Source organism: Cyprinodon variegatus, unplaced genomic scaffold, assembly GCF_000732505.1.
Source record: "Cyprinodon variegatus isolate N-32 unplaced genomic scaffold, C_variegatus-1.0 Scaffold1277, whole genome shotgun sequence".
NCBI classification, from domain to species: Eukaryota; Metazoa; Chordata; class Actinopteri; order Cyprinodontiformes; family Cyprinodontidae; genus Cyprinodon; species Cyprinodon variegatus.
In genome coordinates this window covers 104,880-119,129 of record NW_015151730.1, presented here as the reverse complement: position 1 = coordinate 119,129, position 14,250 = coordinate 104,880, and the positions used below count along the sequence as shown (strand labels likewise).

The 14,250-nt window shown below is 38.1% G+C and overlaps 1 protein-coding gene across 1 annotated transcript in view; it reads right to left on the bottom strand.

Annotated features, from left to right (window-relative positions):
- Positions 1 to 300: 300 nt before the first annotated feature.
- Positions 301 to 14,250, bottom strand: part of LOC107102581 (fibroblast growth factor receptor substrate 2-like) — a 16,111-nt gene continuing 2,161 nt past the window's right edge. Inside the window, exons 2-7 of the mRNA XM_015401947.1 lie at positions 12,478 to 12,603; positions 12,279 to 12,367; positions 9,997 to 10,183; positions 7,064 to 7,225; positions 4,894 to 5,012; positions 301 to 4,813 (exon numbers count right to left, since the gene is read on the bottom strand). Of these exons, the coding sequence (XP_015257433.1) occupies positions 3,515 to 4,813; positions 4,894 to 5,012; positions 7,064 to 7,225; positions 9,997 to 10,183; positions 12,279 to 12,344 (1,833 nt within the window). The 5' untranslated portion in view covers positions 12,345 to 12,367; positions 12,478 to 12,603 and the 3' untranslated portion in view covers positions 301 to 3,514. The remainder of the gene's footprint in view (positions 4,814 to 4,893; positions 5,013 to 7,063; positions 7,226 to 9,996; positions 10,184 to 12,278; positions 12,368 to 12,477; positions 12,604 to 14,250) is intronic.

Genomic DNA, 14,250 nt, shown 5'->3' with positions numbered 1-14,250 from the left:
TTATTTTATGTTCCAAAACTCTGAACTCCTGCTGATGTGGTAAATTTAGGCTTACATACACTTTAGTTCTGAACAAATATTTATTTTTTTTTTTTTTTCTGAATTTCAAAAAATTTATGATTATATGTAATTTTTCCCCCTAAGCTATATTATTAATTTATTTCAAGGCTTTTTGAATTTAAAGCCCAATTGGAGGCAGCTGTTTTCTTTTATAATTCACCCATCTTTGATCCTTTTTAATACCTAAACCACCGCAGGTAAAAAAAAAAAAAAAAAAAAAAAAAAAAAAACATAACACAGATAAATAGGAAAAAACCTTCTTGGCAGAAGTTAAGTCTGGGATTATTTCACATTATAACTCTGTTAAAAGGAATAAAAAGATCACCTTGAGCTAAACAACACAGCTTGCCCGCCTTTCAAAGTCTTTTGCATGAGTTAATCTTAAACATCTGCCTCTTTATTTCAGCTTCAAAAACCAAGCTAATATGAGCAATAAGAATAAAGAGGATGGCATCAGTTGGCCTGTGCTTCCCTCATGTCTCCTTTCAGGCGGCTCTGAATAAATATGTCTGGTCTGAATGAAGCTTTGGCCACATGAGACACTCTGAAATTAGCAGTGACATTCCTGCCACCCAGAAACAAAACCAGAAGACAACGACGACACTATTTCTGTGACAACCTGATAAAAAGTCTGACATCACATTATTTTTCTCATTTTGACATGTACCTGTAGCTTATATGGGCTACTGTTAGTATGTACAAGTAGCAGCAAAAAACCACCAGGACAGTGATTATCAGACTATAAAGATTATCCCTTCCTACTCCTTCCTTCTGAATGGCTATAGATGCGGATGAGGTGGAATGTGTGGTTTTTATTATTTTAATTTGTAAAAAAATTTCAAAAATCTCTTTTTTGTTTTTTTGTTTTTTTTGTTTTGTTTTTTTACCTCCCTTCACCTGTTTTCACTTTGTGCCTTTTCTATCCCCCAGCAAGACATCCTATGGCACATTTTACTTTTAATTCTTCCGACAGTAAGCAATTACAATTTGGCACTTAAAATATAAATACAGTCATTCTTTCTTGTTTTTTTTTTAGAAAATATACTTAAGCACATTAATAACAGTAATACAGCAGTGTCCAGTGATAATTTGAGATGAAACTTTGGTCTCCAGATTACCTACTGGACAACAAAACACTGGTCATCATATGAAGGAAAATGAAATTATGTAAATATATTCTTTGAAATTAATAAATAAATACGTAATAAATAAATAAATACTTGATTGAAATGGTTGAAAAGTATCCTTAGAAAAAAAAAGCAACTTTATGACTTTCCGACATACTTGAACCCCTTTAAAACAGCCCTGATAACAATCACTGATTTAGCTCAGTTCCCAAAAGGGTTACAGCTTAATGCCACTGTTTGAGGTCATCGACGTTTCTACCGAGAACACTTTATTTAGCCATTGAATCTGCTGTCTAACAGTGTCCATTTGAGTCCCTTTTTTGTTTTGTTTTTTGGGGTTAAAAAGAAAAAGAAGAAAGAAACAAAAAAAAAAAGGACCCAGCCTGTTGCTGCAGAGGTGACAAAATGGCCAGAAGTCAAAAGTGCAATGTGACTGGCATGGACCAAACTTCCCTGCACGGGGAAATGATATGCAGGAAATGAGAGTGAGGATGATATGCTACGGTTTTGTTTCTGCATGCCGACAGCAGAGAGCCAAACTTACTTTACTCAATGTGTGCTACGTTTCCTGCCATACAGTTAGTTATTTCTCTCTCAATATCTTCATCTTTTTCTCTTCAAACTCTTCTCAGTTAAAACTGTCTATACACAATGATTTAATACAATTCCATAGGATTGTGTGCAAAATGCTCTTTAGGAATATAGTAATAACCATACGAGCCACAAAATTAGACATAAGTGCTTGTGATGAGGTATGAACACCGGCCACAGGAGAAACCATTGGCCTGCCTTCATGCCATCAATGGTTCCTCACTGATGAGGGTTGCAGCTCTGCTGTTTAGAATCTGACAAAAATAAAAAAAAATATGAATGAAATGAGTGTAATTTTAACTTGATAATACCATATGGCAATGATTGCTTCCACCAAAAAACCCAAAGCTAAAGCATAAAGAGTCATAATTAGAGGGATACAGTGTCTTGCAAAAAAAAAACAAAAAAACAACTTGTGACGCTGCAATCACAAACTTCCATATTGGGATTTTATGAGATAGAACAGCACAAAGTGGAACTACTGAGTAACTATTTACTTTTAAAAGGACCAAAAGAAGCACCCGAGAAGGATAACTCTGGAGGAACTGCAAAGATTCAGTGCTCAGTTGAAAAAATCTATTGACGCAACAACTATGACCCCTGTCCTCCGCAGGTGTGTTGTAAAGAGAGAGCCCCTATGTAAAAACAGTAAAGAGAATGCCTATTTATAGTGCTGTACAGGTCGTGTGAAGGGACACAGCAAATTGGTATAGGCTGCTCTGAACAAACACCATCTCCCTTAAGGGCGGGTTATATTCCTGCAGCTGTGTGTCGCAGTGAGCTTGTCGCAGGTATGACCCAGATATTTTTGATTTATGCCCAATTTTGAAGCGTGGTCTACGCTATGTCCACGTCCACACCACAACGCTAGAGGGACAATCACGAACTAGCTAGTATAGTGGGTGTCCGTGTGTCGGTTAGACAAGCTTGTTCGCCGTCTACAACCCCTCACCCAACGCTGGACGACACACAGTTTTATCCGTGAGTGTTCCCGAAAGACTGGCTGTGGAGCTGTGTGTTTTGGCACAGAGCTACAACGTTAACTGCGACACACACGCAGACGACCTGGTTTCTGAGCATAATCCAGGCTTTATCCAACATGGTGATGGCAGCATAATGCTATGGGGATACTTTTCAGTAGAAGAGCCAGAAAAGCTGGTCATTTGATGATGGATGGAGCTAACTGCAGTCAAATGCTGGAAGGGAAGCTGTAAAAGACTTCAGACTGGTACAGACATTCACCTTCCAGTAGAACAGCCGTAAACATGCAGCCAGAATGGCCTAGCTAACGATCGGATCTAACTCCAATCGAAAATCTGTAACATTTGCTTCTCGGGATCTTTTTCTTTTTTTTTTTTCCATTCATTGAATGTATGGACACTACATTGTGTTGGTCTTTCACATAGAATCCCCTCAAAAACGTATTCAAGTCTGTGTTTATAACATTAGAAAAAGTCTAAGAGACTCAAGTACTTTTACAAGGCACGGTATACATATATTTATGAGACTTAATGCTATTAAGAGCAGTTTTACCTGAAGTTTGATTTAAAAAAAGACATATGGCAAACCCTCCTCAGACATTTCTAATTTCCATTCATAATTCAGTCTCATCGTGTTTCTAATTAGGTACCTGCACCATTTCAGTCGTCCCGAAGCTCGAATGGATGGATGACAGTGAAGGGTCCAGTGTGCTAACATGAGGATGAGCCTTCATCTGACTTCAGTCAGAACTTCTTTTACAGAGGCAGGTCTGTGCTGTTGTGGCGAGTCTTTCTGGAAGTCCCATCATCCCTGGGGAGCGCCTTCTGCAGGTTGGACATGGCAGCGGTCTTCTTCAGGTCAATAACGGCATAGCACTCACTGCGTCTTGGTACGGGAGGGCCACATTTTTTGGGTGGTAGGCGCTGGTGCTGTGGCTGGGCACCCCCACTGCCGAGGGCTTGGCGGGAAGGGTCTTCCTCCAGGTCCACCTGGATGTAATTCAGCTGCCGCGATGCAGGTATGTGGCTGTGCTCACAACCGCCGACCCCTGAACGCGAACGCCTTCGGAAATCAAAGCTAAATATCCGCCCCCCGCTGTCTGGTCGACACACCCGTGGTTGCGGGGGACAAGGGTGCCGGAGGCGGGGCGGCTGCACCTGCTCTGTGTTGACATAGTTCTGCAGGGCGTCTCTGTGAATACCCCGACTGTCCTGGTGGTACCCATTGGGCGTCCCTGGGCCTTCTGAGAACTCATACTCATCAAAGTCATCCTCCTCTTCTTCGTATTCATCCTCATCCTGATCTTCATCGTCCTCCTCCTGCTCATCGTCCCGCTGCAAGGCGCTGTACTCCCACACAGGTGGCAGTGAGGGCAGGTTCTCGTAGTTGAGAAGAGCTGTCCGACGGTGGCCTCCGCCCATGCTCCTCTCACAGGCGTAACCTTGTGGGGGTAGAGAAGAAGGCCCATGGCCGTGAGAATGCAGCAGGGAGTGTGAGTGGCTATCCCCGGTGCTGCTGCTGCTGCTGGACCCCACAGACTGAGACACACTGCTGGGGCTCAGGCGCTGCTTGCGGCCACTCCGAAGGTCGTTGATGTTCTCGTAGGTGAGCTCGCCGCTCTGGGAGCTGTCCGGGTGCTCGTGGCTTGGATGCCGGTGCATGTGGTGATGGAAAAGATGGTAGGAGTGAGAGTTGCACAGGTGCAGTGTTGGCTCGTCCCCCTCAGTCTCTGAGCCTGTGGCGCCCTCTGCTGGCTGAAGGTTGTGAGGATTGTGACCGAGCCTCTCCCTCTCAATGAGATGCCGTTGAGCTGGAGTGGGCCCAAGCATGAATTTGACTTCCTGCGAGGACGGCTGAAGGAACACCTGGGGGTCTTTGCGCTCCTCAAGGGGACAGCATCTAAGGTTGGATTGTGGATTCCCTTGACCTCCGACAGGCATGGCTCCACGTGTCGTTTCGGGCAAAGCACTGGGTCGCACCTCAGGCAGAGAGTGCACACAGTGACGCATGGAAAGATCCCCGTCCATACTCACAGTATTCACATACGTGTGAGTCTGTTTGGAAATACAGAGCAAGGTTTCAAGCTTGGGATTCTCAAAGGTAACATAAACAAGTGAGTGCAAACAGGTCTGACCTGGTCTTCCAAACCCATGAGACTGTGTCCATGATCTTCTAGAGATGGTTGGGAGGAGTCCCCTCTGATGGGATAACCTGGATACCCATTTGGAAAGGACTGCACAGGAAAACCTGGAGCTGCACAGAGGAGTGAAACCAGGGATGTGACAGTCAATAAATTTTGTTTTCTTTCAACCAAGTGAAAATATTAAACTGCATTACCTATTACCTATTATCCTCCGAGTAAAGAAAAGGGGTAAGAAAATCCTACAAGTAAAGGTTGGAGATGGGATGGGGAGTGTGTGAGAGTGTGAGGTAACCTGATTCTTAGGGCAGAATTCAAGACCCTTTTGCAATACTTCAGAAACTACCCAAACATTGAATACCTCTGGTTTATATTAGGTTTTAAATAGGTGTGACAGCTCACTGTCACTCTTAATGGCTAAATTACATCCCAAGTTATCAAGATGTGTGTCAGAAAGGCCCTGTCAGAGAAATCCAAGTGATCATTTTTGACACAACTTGCAGAGTAAGGTTGCCAGATGGTCTAAGAGCAATGTTTTGATTGTTCCGACCAAATAATGTAAAGTTATTTGTAGTTTGACTGAAAAGCTATTGCATAAAATCACAATAACATACAAAGTAAGAAAAACTTCTCAGTTATTAAGAGTGCTTAGCTGTACATATAGACCCCGTACATACAAAGGTAAACAGTTTTACGCAATTTATTGTTCAAAATGGAAAATCTGGAGGAAAGAAAATGTATAGGTGCTTGTGTAACAAAACAAAACACCTTAAAAATCTACAACCAGATTTTCAGCCATTAAGGATAATCAACAGAATTTTAAGTAGGATAATAAACACAAATTAAAAAGAAGATGCAGGGGTATGCTCAATTTATAACAAAAACCCCTTTGAATAGCAACACTACCTTTTTTTCAATAAAAATTTACTTTTTAACCTTTGAAAAATATTTACTATCTGATGCTGCAGAAGATGTCTGATTTAGACTGTAAACTTGTGATTCATATTTTTTACCACTTGAGGGCAGTAGAGGAATATATAACCACTGTTGCTACACAACCATGTAAAAAAAAAAAAAAAAACATTTTCAAATTGAACTCTTCATATTTCTCAGTTCTTTAAGTTCAAGATAACATTTAAAATGAATGTGGATTTATGGTAACAAAAAAAGTAGTGTAATAGTAATTAGAGTGTAGTTGTAGGGAGAGAGTGAAGGAAGGAAATAGTTAGATCACAAAGAGGAATTAGCGTCAGAAGAAAGTAAAGATGATGAGACAGAAGATATTAAACGGAAAAGGGTCAGAAGAAATGAGAGATAAAATAAAAGGCATAACAGAAAGAACACAAGGAAGGGAAAGAAAAAAGATATCGAAGAAGGAAAGGGGAAAAAGCTAAAAACGGGAGGAAGAAAAATGAAAGGACAGAAGTGGGATGTAAACCATCCAATGCATTTCTGAAGATATAATCCAAACTTAAAATATAGCTCCTGATTATAGCTCCTCTTCCTTCCCTTGTCAAGTGGGAAACAGTAAGAACTCTGTAGTTGTTAAAAAAGGAAAAAGAAAACTTTGGACTGCTCTGCTGAATCAGAAGAGGTCTTTAGCCTTATGAACGTCATTATATGATGGAAACACAATGGATGATCAAGGTCAAGTTGAAACTACAGCCCTTCAGGAAAGAAATCCAAACAACCCAATTTTTCCAAATATAGAGAACAGCCTAAACTCTGCATTATAAAACCCAAAATATAGCAGTTTAAGACTCAATCCCGGCTTCAGGAAGCTTCTCCTTCTCCTGCTCCAGATGGTGTTACACTCCAACCTGGGGTCTCACTTAAACATTGTCACAATCCATATAGCTAAAAAAAGCCAAATGGAATGTCTGGAACTCCCTACACTAAATGAACAATCTATGGAAAGCACCCAGCTCCTTCTTTCTATCTCCTTCCTTACTGCCAGCACTATTCAATCGTCTATCATACACGTAGATTACCATCACAGTAACTCAAAAGAGAAAATATTAAGACAAAAAATTTACCTAGTGCTGCTTTAAGAAGATTTAATTTTAAAGTGTGATAAAAAGAACAGACTGAAGATTGCAGAAACCCTGGCAAAGCATCGCCGCATGCAAGTTTGCCAGGGATTTAATGTGCAGGAGTAACTCACTGTTGGGAGTCTGTGGTGTGCGAGACATTTCCATTTCTGGTGTATGGCCACTGCGACTGATCATCATTGACTCCTCCACCACGTTGATGCTGTTGCATTGCATCAGCTCCTGGAGCAGGTTGAAGATCTCTTCAGCCCGGGAACATTTGAATGCAAAGATTCCTGGTCAGAGGATAAACAAAACATGGCAGGTAAGAGCATAATCGCCAATAAAATGGGATCATGGCTAAGAATGACATACATCAGCCATACAGAAGGTATGTAAAAGTGTTTTATATGCAAAGAAAGTGAAAGAGGAAAAACATTAAATAAAGTCAAAGAATATAATTTAAGAATGACATAAAAATAGAAAATTACAGTGACAGCTAAGGGATGACAAAAACGATACCAATAAGAACTCTTCTAACTTTTCTTTAATAAAATATCTAAAACTTTAGCCACAACCCAGATTATTGCTCAAATGTGTCTAGAAAAACCCATTTCATGATGGTCTCCAAGCAGGAACACCGCCCTACACTTTCAGTAGGCTCTTCCTACTGAAAAATAAATAAAAGAAATGTCTATAAAACTGGAAAATTACTATTTTTACAAGGAGCACTTTATCTTGACCACTCTTACTTACAACTAAGTAAGATGAGAGAGAATTGAATTCAAGAAAGGCTGTGAAAGTTACAGTCCAGCTAAACCTGAACATATCTACACTTAAAGAAATCAGTAGAAACATTAAAACAACCAGACCTGCAACAAAAAAGATAAATGACAACTAACAGTCATCTTGCCACCAGACACAAGAAAGACAGTAAACCTCCATTCTCACTTTTTCAGAACATAGCACAGAGAATCCTATGGCGGTCAATAGGTTTTCATCGTTTGCTTTCAAAGTCCTGTATCATGCTTTTGTTTTATTTCAATTCTATTCTGTTTTTTTATATCAAGCCACTTAACATACACTTTACAGATACTAGTGTTGTCAAAAGTATCGATACTGAAACGTATCCAGATACGATACACATTTTCAAAAGTATCGATACAGTGCTACCACCAGTGGCACCTAAACAGTCATTCATCTAAAGTGCAGAATAGAGGAAAATGCACTTTCTGAAAATTGTCTGGTTGAATAATTCTGTGCGCATTTCAGTTTCAGGCTTTTTTTGTAACAGGTGCAGCTGCTGAGAATTATTTTTGTTTATTAACTGGTTTGGCTAGCGTCATTGCTATGTGTGCAAAGCATAGCCAAGGAAGGAACACGTGATTTTATTTTTAGAAGTTTTTTTATCAAGCTTGCTTAATATTGTGCACAGCATACAACCTCAAAATATTGTTCTTATTGTTTATTGAATTTATTTATTGTATTTTATTTATCAATGAAAATATTTCTGTTGAATTTTGAAGTCTGTTTTTATCCTTGTGTTTTTGAAAATGGTATTGAATATCGAATATTTTCCTTAGTATCGGTATCGAGTTGAAAAGTTTAGTATCGTTACAACCCTAACAGATACAAATGTATTAATGCGGACATATTGGCTACAGTTTTTCCAAGTAAACTCTGGTTGAGTCTTCTGTGATCCCTCGCATCGAACATGCATGTGGTAGAGGAAAAATCCCTTTTAAAAAAACAGAGACCTCCAGCACAACCAGACTCAGTGTGAGCAACCTTCGCTTATGCAGATGCACAAGTGACACAAGACGCACAAAAGAGGAACATAGAAGCACTAATCTTTAAATACTTTCATTGTTAGAAAACGTAATGGTCAACAACACTCCATAGGTGGCTCTGTCTGGGAAAGAAACAGTTAAGCAGATTAACACTGAGCCAGTTTTCATTACAGAAATAATAAAAGTTGGCACATATGGTTCACCAATGTAAAGGCTGAGCCCACAGCTATGTCTAGGAGAGAAACAGGACTAAGCACTGAAAAACACACCCAGCTCCATCATCTATAATCAAAGTTGTTGATGGCAGCAGCCCTGCGGATGCATCCCTCCATGATTATGCCATGGATTAACAAAGCGGCAGGCCAAATGAATCTACTATGATGAGCAAAAGCAGAGATTTAGAAGTTGAACTAACTCCTGCATTAGCTCTGCTGGTTTGAAAACAAAACTCAAATCAAGCTTATTCTTGATGAAGGAAGACAGCAAATTATGTTGAGCAACGCTGTAAGGAGAAAAATAAAACTGTATCTGAACCGTACCAGATTCAGGACAAATGTTTACCTTTGTACGCTTTGAATATCAGAGAATAGTATGGGAATTAGTACTTGGTAACAGCGAGTACTAAAATAAACGCACTTGTATTTGTTCTTGGGTTGGAAAAATCTGGTACTTGTTCATCCCTACAGCACTGTCTCATGGTACTTCTGGCAATAGGGCTCCTCTGAAAGCTGAACAAAGCTTGAGATTCTATCGCAGCTAAAAGCACATTTTTATGACAGACATTATCTGTTTAAATTAAATGGCAGTTGCTGTAACTTAAGATTAGGTGCAAAAACAGCCAATTTGTCTGAACGTTGAACAGAGACAATCATCCTAACATCACTGCTAGCTGATTGGAGAAAGGTAGGACCTTCGAGGTAGGTCCTACCTGGAGGGGAAATCACTGTTACAAGTACAACAGTGATGGACAACCCGATTCAAGGACAGGAGGAGCTTCTGCTCACAGAGCAGAATTGACAGTCATGAATAAAATACCACTTTGGTCAGGATTTTGATGAATGAAAAGAATTATAACTCAGTTAAAAGCTTTCAAAAGTTGAATTTGCATGATATAGGCCGTTTAAAGGAGTCATACCTCATATTTTGCTTTTACAAACCACCTAAAATTGTCTTTAAATTAATGCTTGACCAAAAAAAAGTTTAAAAAGCATAAAAAGAGGGGTTAAGGGAACTCAACCATAAGTTCCTCTATAATCAAGTGACACACTGTTACCCACCCTGCCCTGTCTGACAGCGGCGACCACTCTCAAAGGAAAACAGGTTGGAGTCATAGCCATAGCGTCGCAGGCAGAGATACGGCCACCGAATGGCGTCTCTTTTGCGAGTGTGAAGAATGAGCTCAGTCTGGGTGAGCTCCATGATCCCAGAGCCCAGCTCGTTTCCTTCATCGTCCACATTGATGACCTAAGGGTTGGCGAAACAGAATGACATCAAGATAGGGATGTTTAAGTGAAGGCAAAGCAGACACCAATCTTACCTTAATGTTTGTTTGTTTTTGTTTTTATTGTCATGTAATTTTTTTATTTCTTCCCTGCTTCTCTTTAAGAAAAGATGTGCTGAGCTGGTGTTTAATGCAGAATCTGAATGTGTCTCTTTTTGTTTCATTTTTGTATAACTAATGCTGCACCAGAACATTAGCTAATGCTGCAAATCTATCCATTTTCTACCTAAATAATTTATTATTATTATATCATTACTTAGGAAAAAGGGCATCAAAAAACATGCAGGAAGTAACCTGTTGACAAATGCAGATTCAGTTTATTTGTATAAAAAAGGGTTAGGTACTTGACATGTCTTACATGGGTCCTAGCCAATTATTTGGTTCATCGCTTTGAGAAAATTGGAGCATTAAATCTGTCTTATTCTGTGGTGTTAGTAGAAGTTTTTTTTTTTTATTTTGGAATGTCAAAAAAATAATTATAATAATAAAATCACTGTTTGGTGAAAACAATTGGATAAAGGTCATATTGCTTCAACTGAGATAAATCAATTTCACCAAAAAAACAATCTGGCTAGTAGAGATGGGTATTTACTAGTAAGATTAACTTGAGTAACTTTTTGGAAGAAAAGCAAAGAAACAAACAAATATTTTACTACATAATTTTTATATGTACTTGAGTAAACATATGATAAAACATCACTGGTCTCATATTTCTGGTTTCTCCATCCATTGTGTATAGCTTCACTTAATGAAAACAAGCTTGTTTTAAACAAATACGCAACGTTAAAAGAAACATTCTCTTCTTTTTTCTACTAAAGGCTCCTGCTGAGTCTCTCCTACCATTTAGAGGTTAAAGGTATAGTGAAGGATGTTCTTTTTCCAGGTGGATCATCAAAATAGATGGTCCGCCTAATTGTCAATCATTTTGGCCCTCAGTTAGCTGGCTTTTTCTGCAAATGTGCACTTTTATGTGGTGAGCTACAGTTTCAGCCAGTCATTGAAGCTTGCCTTTCTCACTGCGGTTCTTTCAAAAAGGCAGAGTCTCATAAGAGAAAAAGTGTCTATGAAGTTTATAAGAAGAAAAGAAAGGCCTCAGAAGAGAGAAACAAGACCAGAGTGTTTTTTGGGAGATTCTTTCACGCGATGGCGTACGCTGAAAGCACAGGTCATGCTTCCAACTGATGCCTCGGTTGCAAAGTTTCTACTTGACAGGTAAAGTTTGGCATGCTATTTGGATAAATCCATTTCACATTACTGCCAGTAAAAGTTATCTTCCTCTATATTCTAACTTTCTATGGAAGATAAGTTTATTTTTTTGTAATCTGCATCGTTATAAGGTGGCCACAGAACCTTATTTTCTTCGGAATTATGTCCTCATTTCCATATCAGGACACACACACATACAAGCATGCCATGATGCTTTAATGTACCAGTGGTCTCATTTGTAGGGATAAAGTTTTATATATAAATATATATAAATATGGCTGAGATTAGATCCATCTTATCACTGTGTCTTCGCACCTCCTCAAGAAGAAACGGGCTTGTGCAATGCCTCGCACACGTTTAATAGACAAGTGCATTTATCTTTTTAAAAATGGAGAGGGCGTGTCTATACAAAAATGTACGAAAATCCTCCACTATACCTTCAATTAAAAATACAGTAAATGGTATACTTTAATTTATTTTATATTTTATCTTTATCTTAATCTTTGAAACACCAGAATTTGCATATCACTTAAAAAAATCAGTTGTTAAGATCAGGGTTAGTCAGTCGATCAGTTACTCAGTACTTCAGTAGACTTTTTGCCAAAAACTTTTTTACTCTTTCTTGAGTAATTTCTTCAAAGGATCATTTTTACTTTCACATAATCAAAAATATGATGAAGTAGCGCTAATCTTGAGCTAATTGAGTGAATATTTAAGATCACTGGATCAAAGATCAAAGGTCATTTAATGCTACTAATTAAATGTTATATCCTCACTACTTTTGGTTAAGCATGTATAAAGATTATGCACTATGTACAAACCATTTTAGGGGGATAAGGATTAAAAAAGGACCTTAAATTTGGTGAGATGGTTGTCTCGGATGGGGTCTCTGTAAAGACAGCTCCAGCAGCTCCCCATAGCTTCAGCAGGTCAGCTGAAACCTGGAGAATAAGATCACTGTCAGCTTGAAACTACATGCCTACAAACACACAGGGAACAGAAAAAAAGAAAATAATGAGCTCTTTCAGGGATTCAGTCTTGAGCTTCTTACTCAGTCCAGGCCATCAGTGTAAAGGGATTCACGTCTCAATCCCAGGATCTTCTACTGGGCAGCTGCTTCACAGGCCAAGTAGCCTCCTGTGCAGACATCTTCGAGGGAGGAGGACTGCTCTGTCCCCTGAAAAGATCAATTTTAAATTATGGTCAAATATACAATCAACAATTAGAATGAATGTGACTAATTTAAGATTCATGACATGCATTTTTTTCTAGGTGGAACAAATAGACAAAAAAAATACTTATGCATTTGTCTTTCTGTTTAAACACCCAGTTATGTCTGAGTTTTAACCATTTATTTGTTAATAAGAGGTGAATCTGAAGGTAGCCCAAGCTTTTCTAATTACATCCAGTTTTTGCAATAAAAGCCGACCAATGGCAGAAAAACATTCCCCACAGCATAATGCTACCACGTCCATGCTTGACCATCTTTACAGTGTTCATAGGTTTGAAAGCCTCACCTTTTGTCATTTTGGCAAAATAGTTCAGTCTTTATCTCCTCTAATCAAAAAACTCATATTGCTTATCCATCTGTTGATAGAAGATTTAAGGCTAAAATTACCTCATAATGCAGGATTTCTACATGTGATTAAAAGAGCAGAGGTTTCCTGTATTATTTTTCTTGTCTGGATCAGTGAAGAATAAAATATTTCAGCATGGGAAAAACATTCGGCTTTTCAGAGTTTCATTTCCTAAAAGGAAAAATAAACAAACTAATGCTTAATAAACGAACTGCATTAATATATCGATTAAATCAAAAATCATATGACTTGTCTTTAAATTGCCTACTCATACTTTTTCACCTTTTATCCAACTTTTTTTTTTTTTACCTGCTGCCTGAATGGTCATTCATGCAAAATTCAACATGAAGCTATTTTATTACTTTTTTTGAATTCTCCATTACTACATATTCAAGATAAATTGGACCTTTTTAAATCAGGTCCAGTTAAAATGGATAACAAAGCACATACAAAGAACTATCCATCTATCTAAATATCCATCCTTCCATTCAATAACATCCATAAATGCATCTGTGTATGAGAAATTATAGATCAAAGTTTGTCGAATTACCTATAAAAACTGACAGAAATGTTCTTATCCAAACTTAAAAATCAGGAACCAGTGTGAGCATCCTGCTTCATAACTTATTGGATTATTAGTTTACATTTAATCACAAACAATTAGAATATCAAGATAATAAAGAATTTATGCTTGTAGATGACATTGACATGGTACATAAATAGGATTACTTGAAAATGTTATGTTATTAAAGAATACAAATAAAAAACATAACTTTAGGGTAATAACTACCAACATTTTAAGATTAACTGCACAACAGAAATATCGCTCCTACAAATATTTATCTCTGACCAACAAACTGAATAGTGAAATCTATCGAAAATTTAAAAAGGGGTCATTTCTAGGGCAACTAAGTATTATTTTGCAAATCGATTATTATCTTATTAATCAATTAATAATCGGGTAGTCAAAGGTTCCTTCAATCCAATCCACTTTATTTATATAGCACATTTAACAACAGAAAATGTTTCCAATGTGCTCTACATAACAAATAATAACCAACAATACAACACAACAATACATAAACACAATACAATAATAAATCAACTAAAAAAGGACACAGAGGACCACACAACTTAAGAAGATTTTTTTCTAAATTAAACCAGATGAAACTAAAATGTTCCACTTGAGGAGTTCTGGATTGAACATATTAACAGATCAAAAGTTTTTTTTTTTTTTTTTTTTTTTT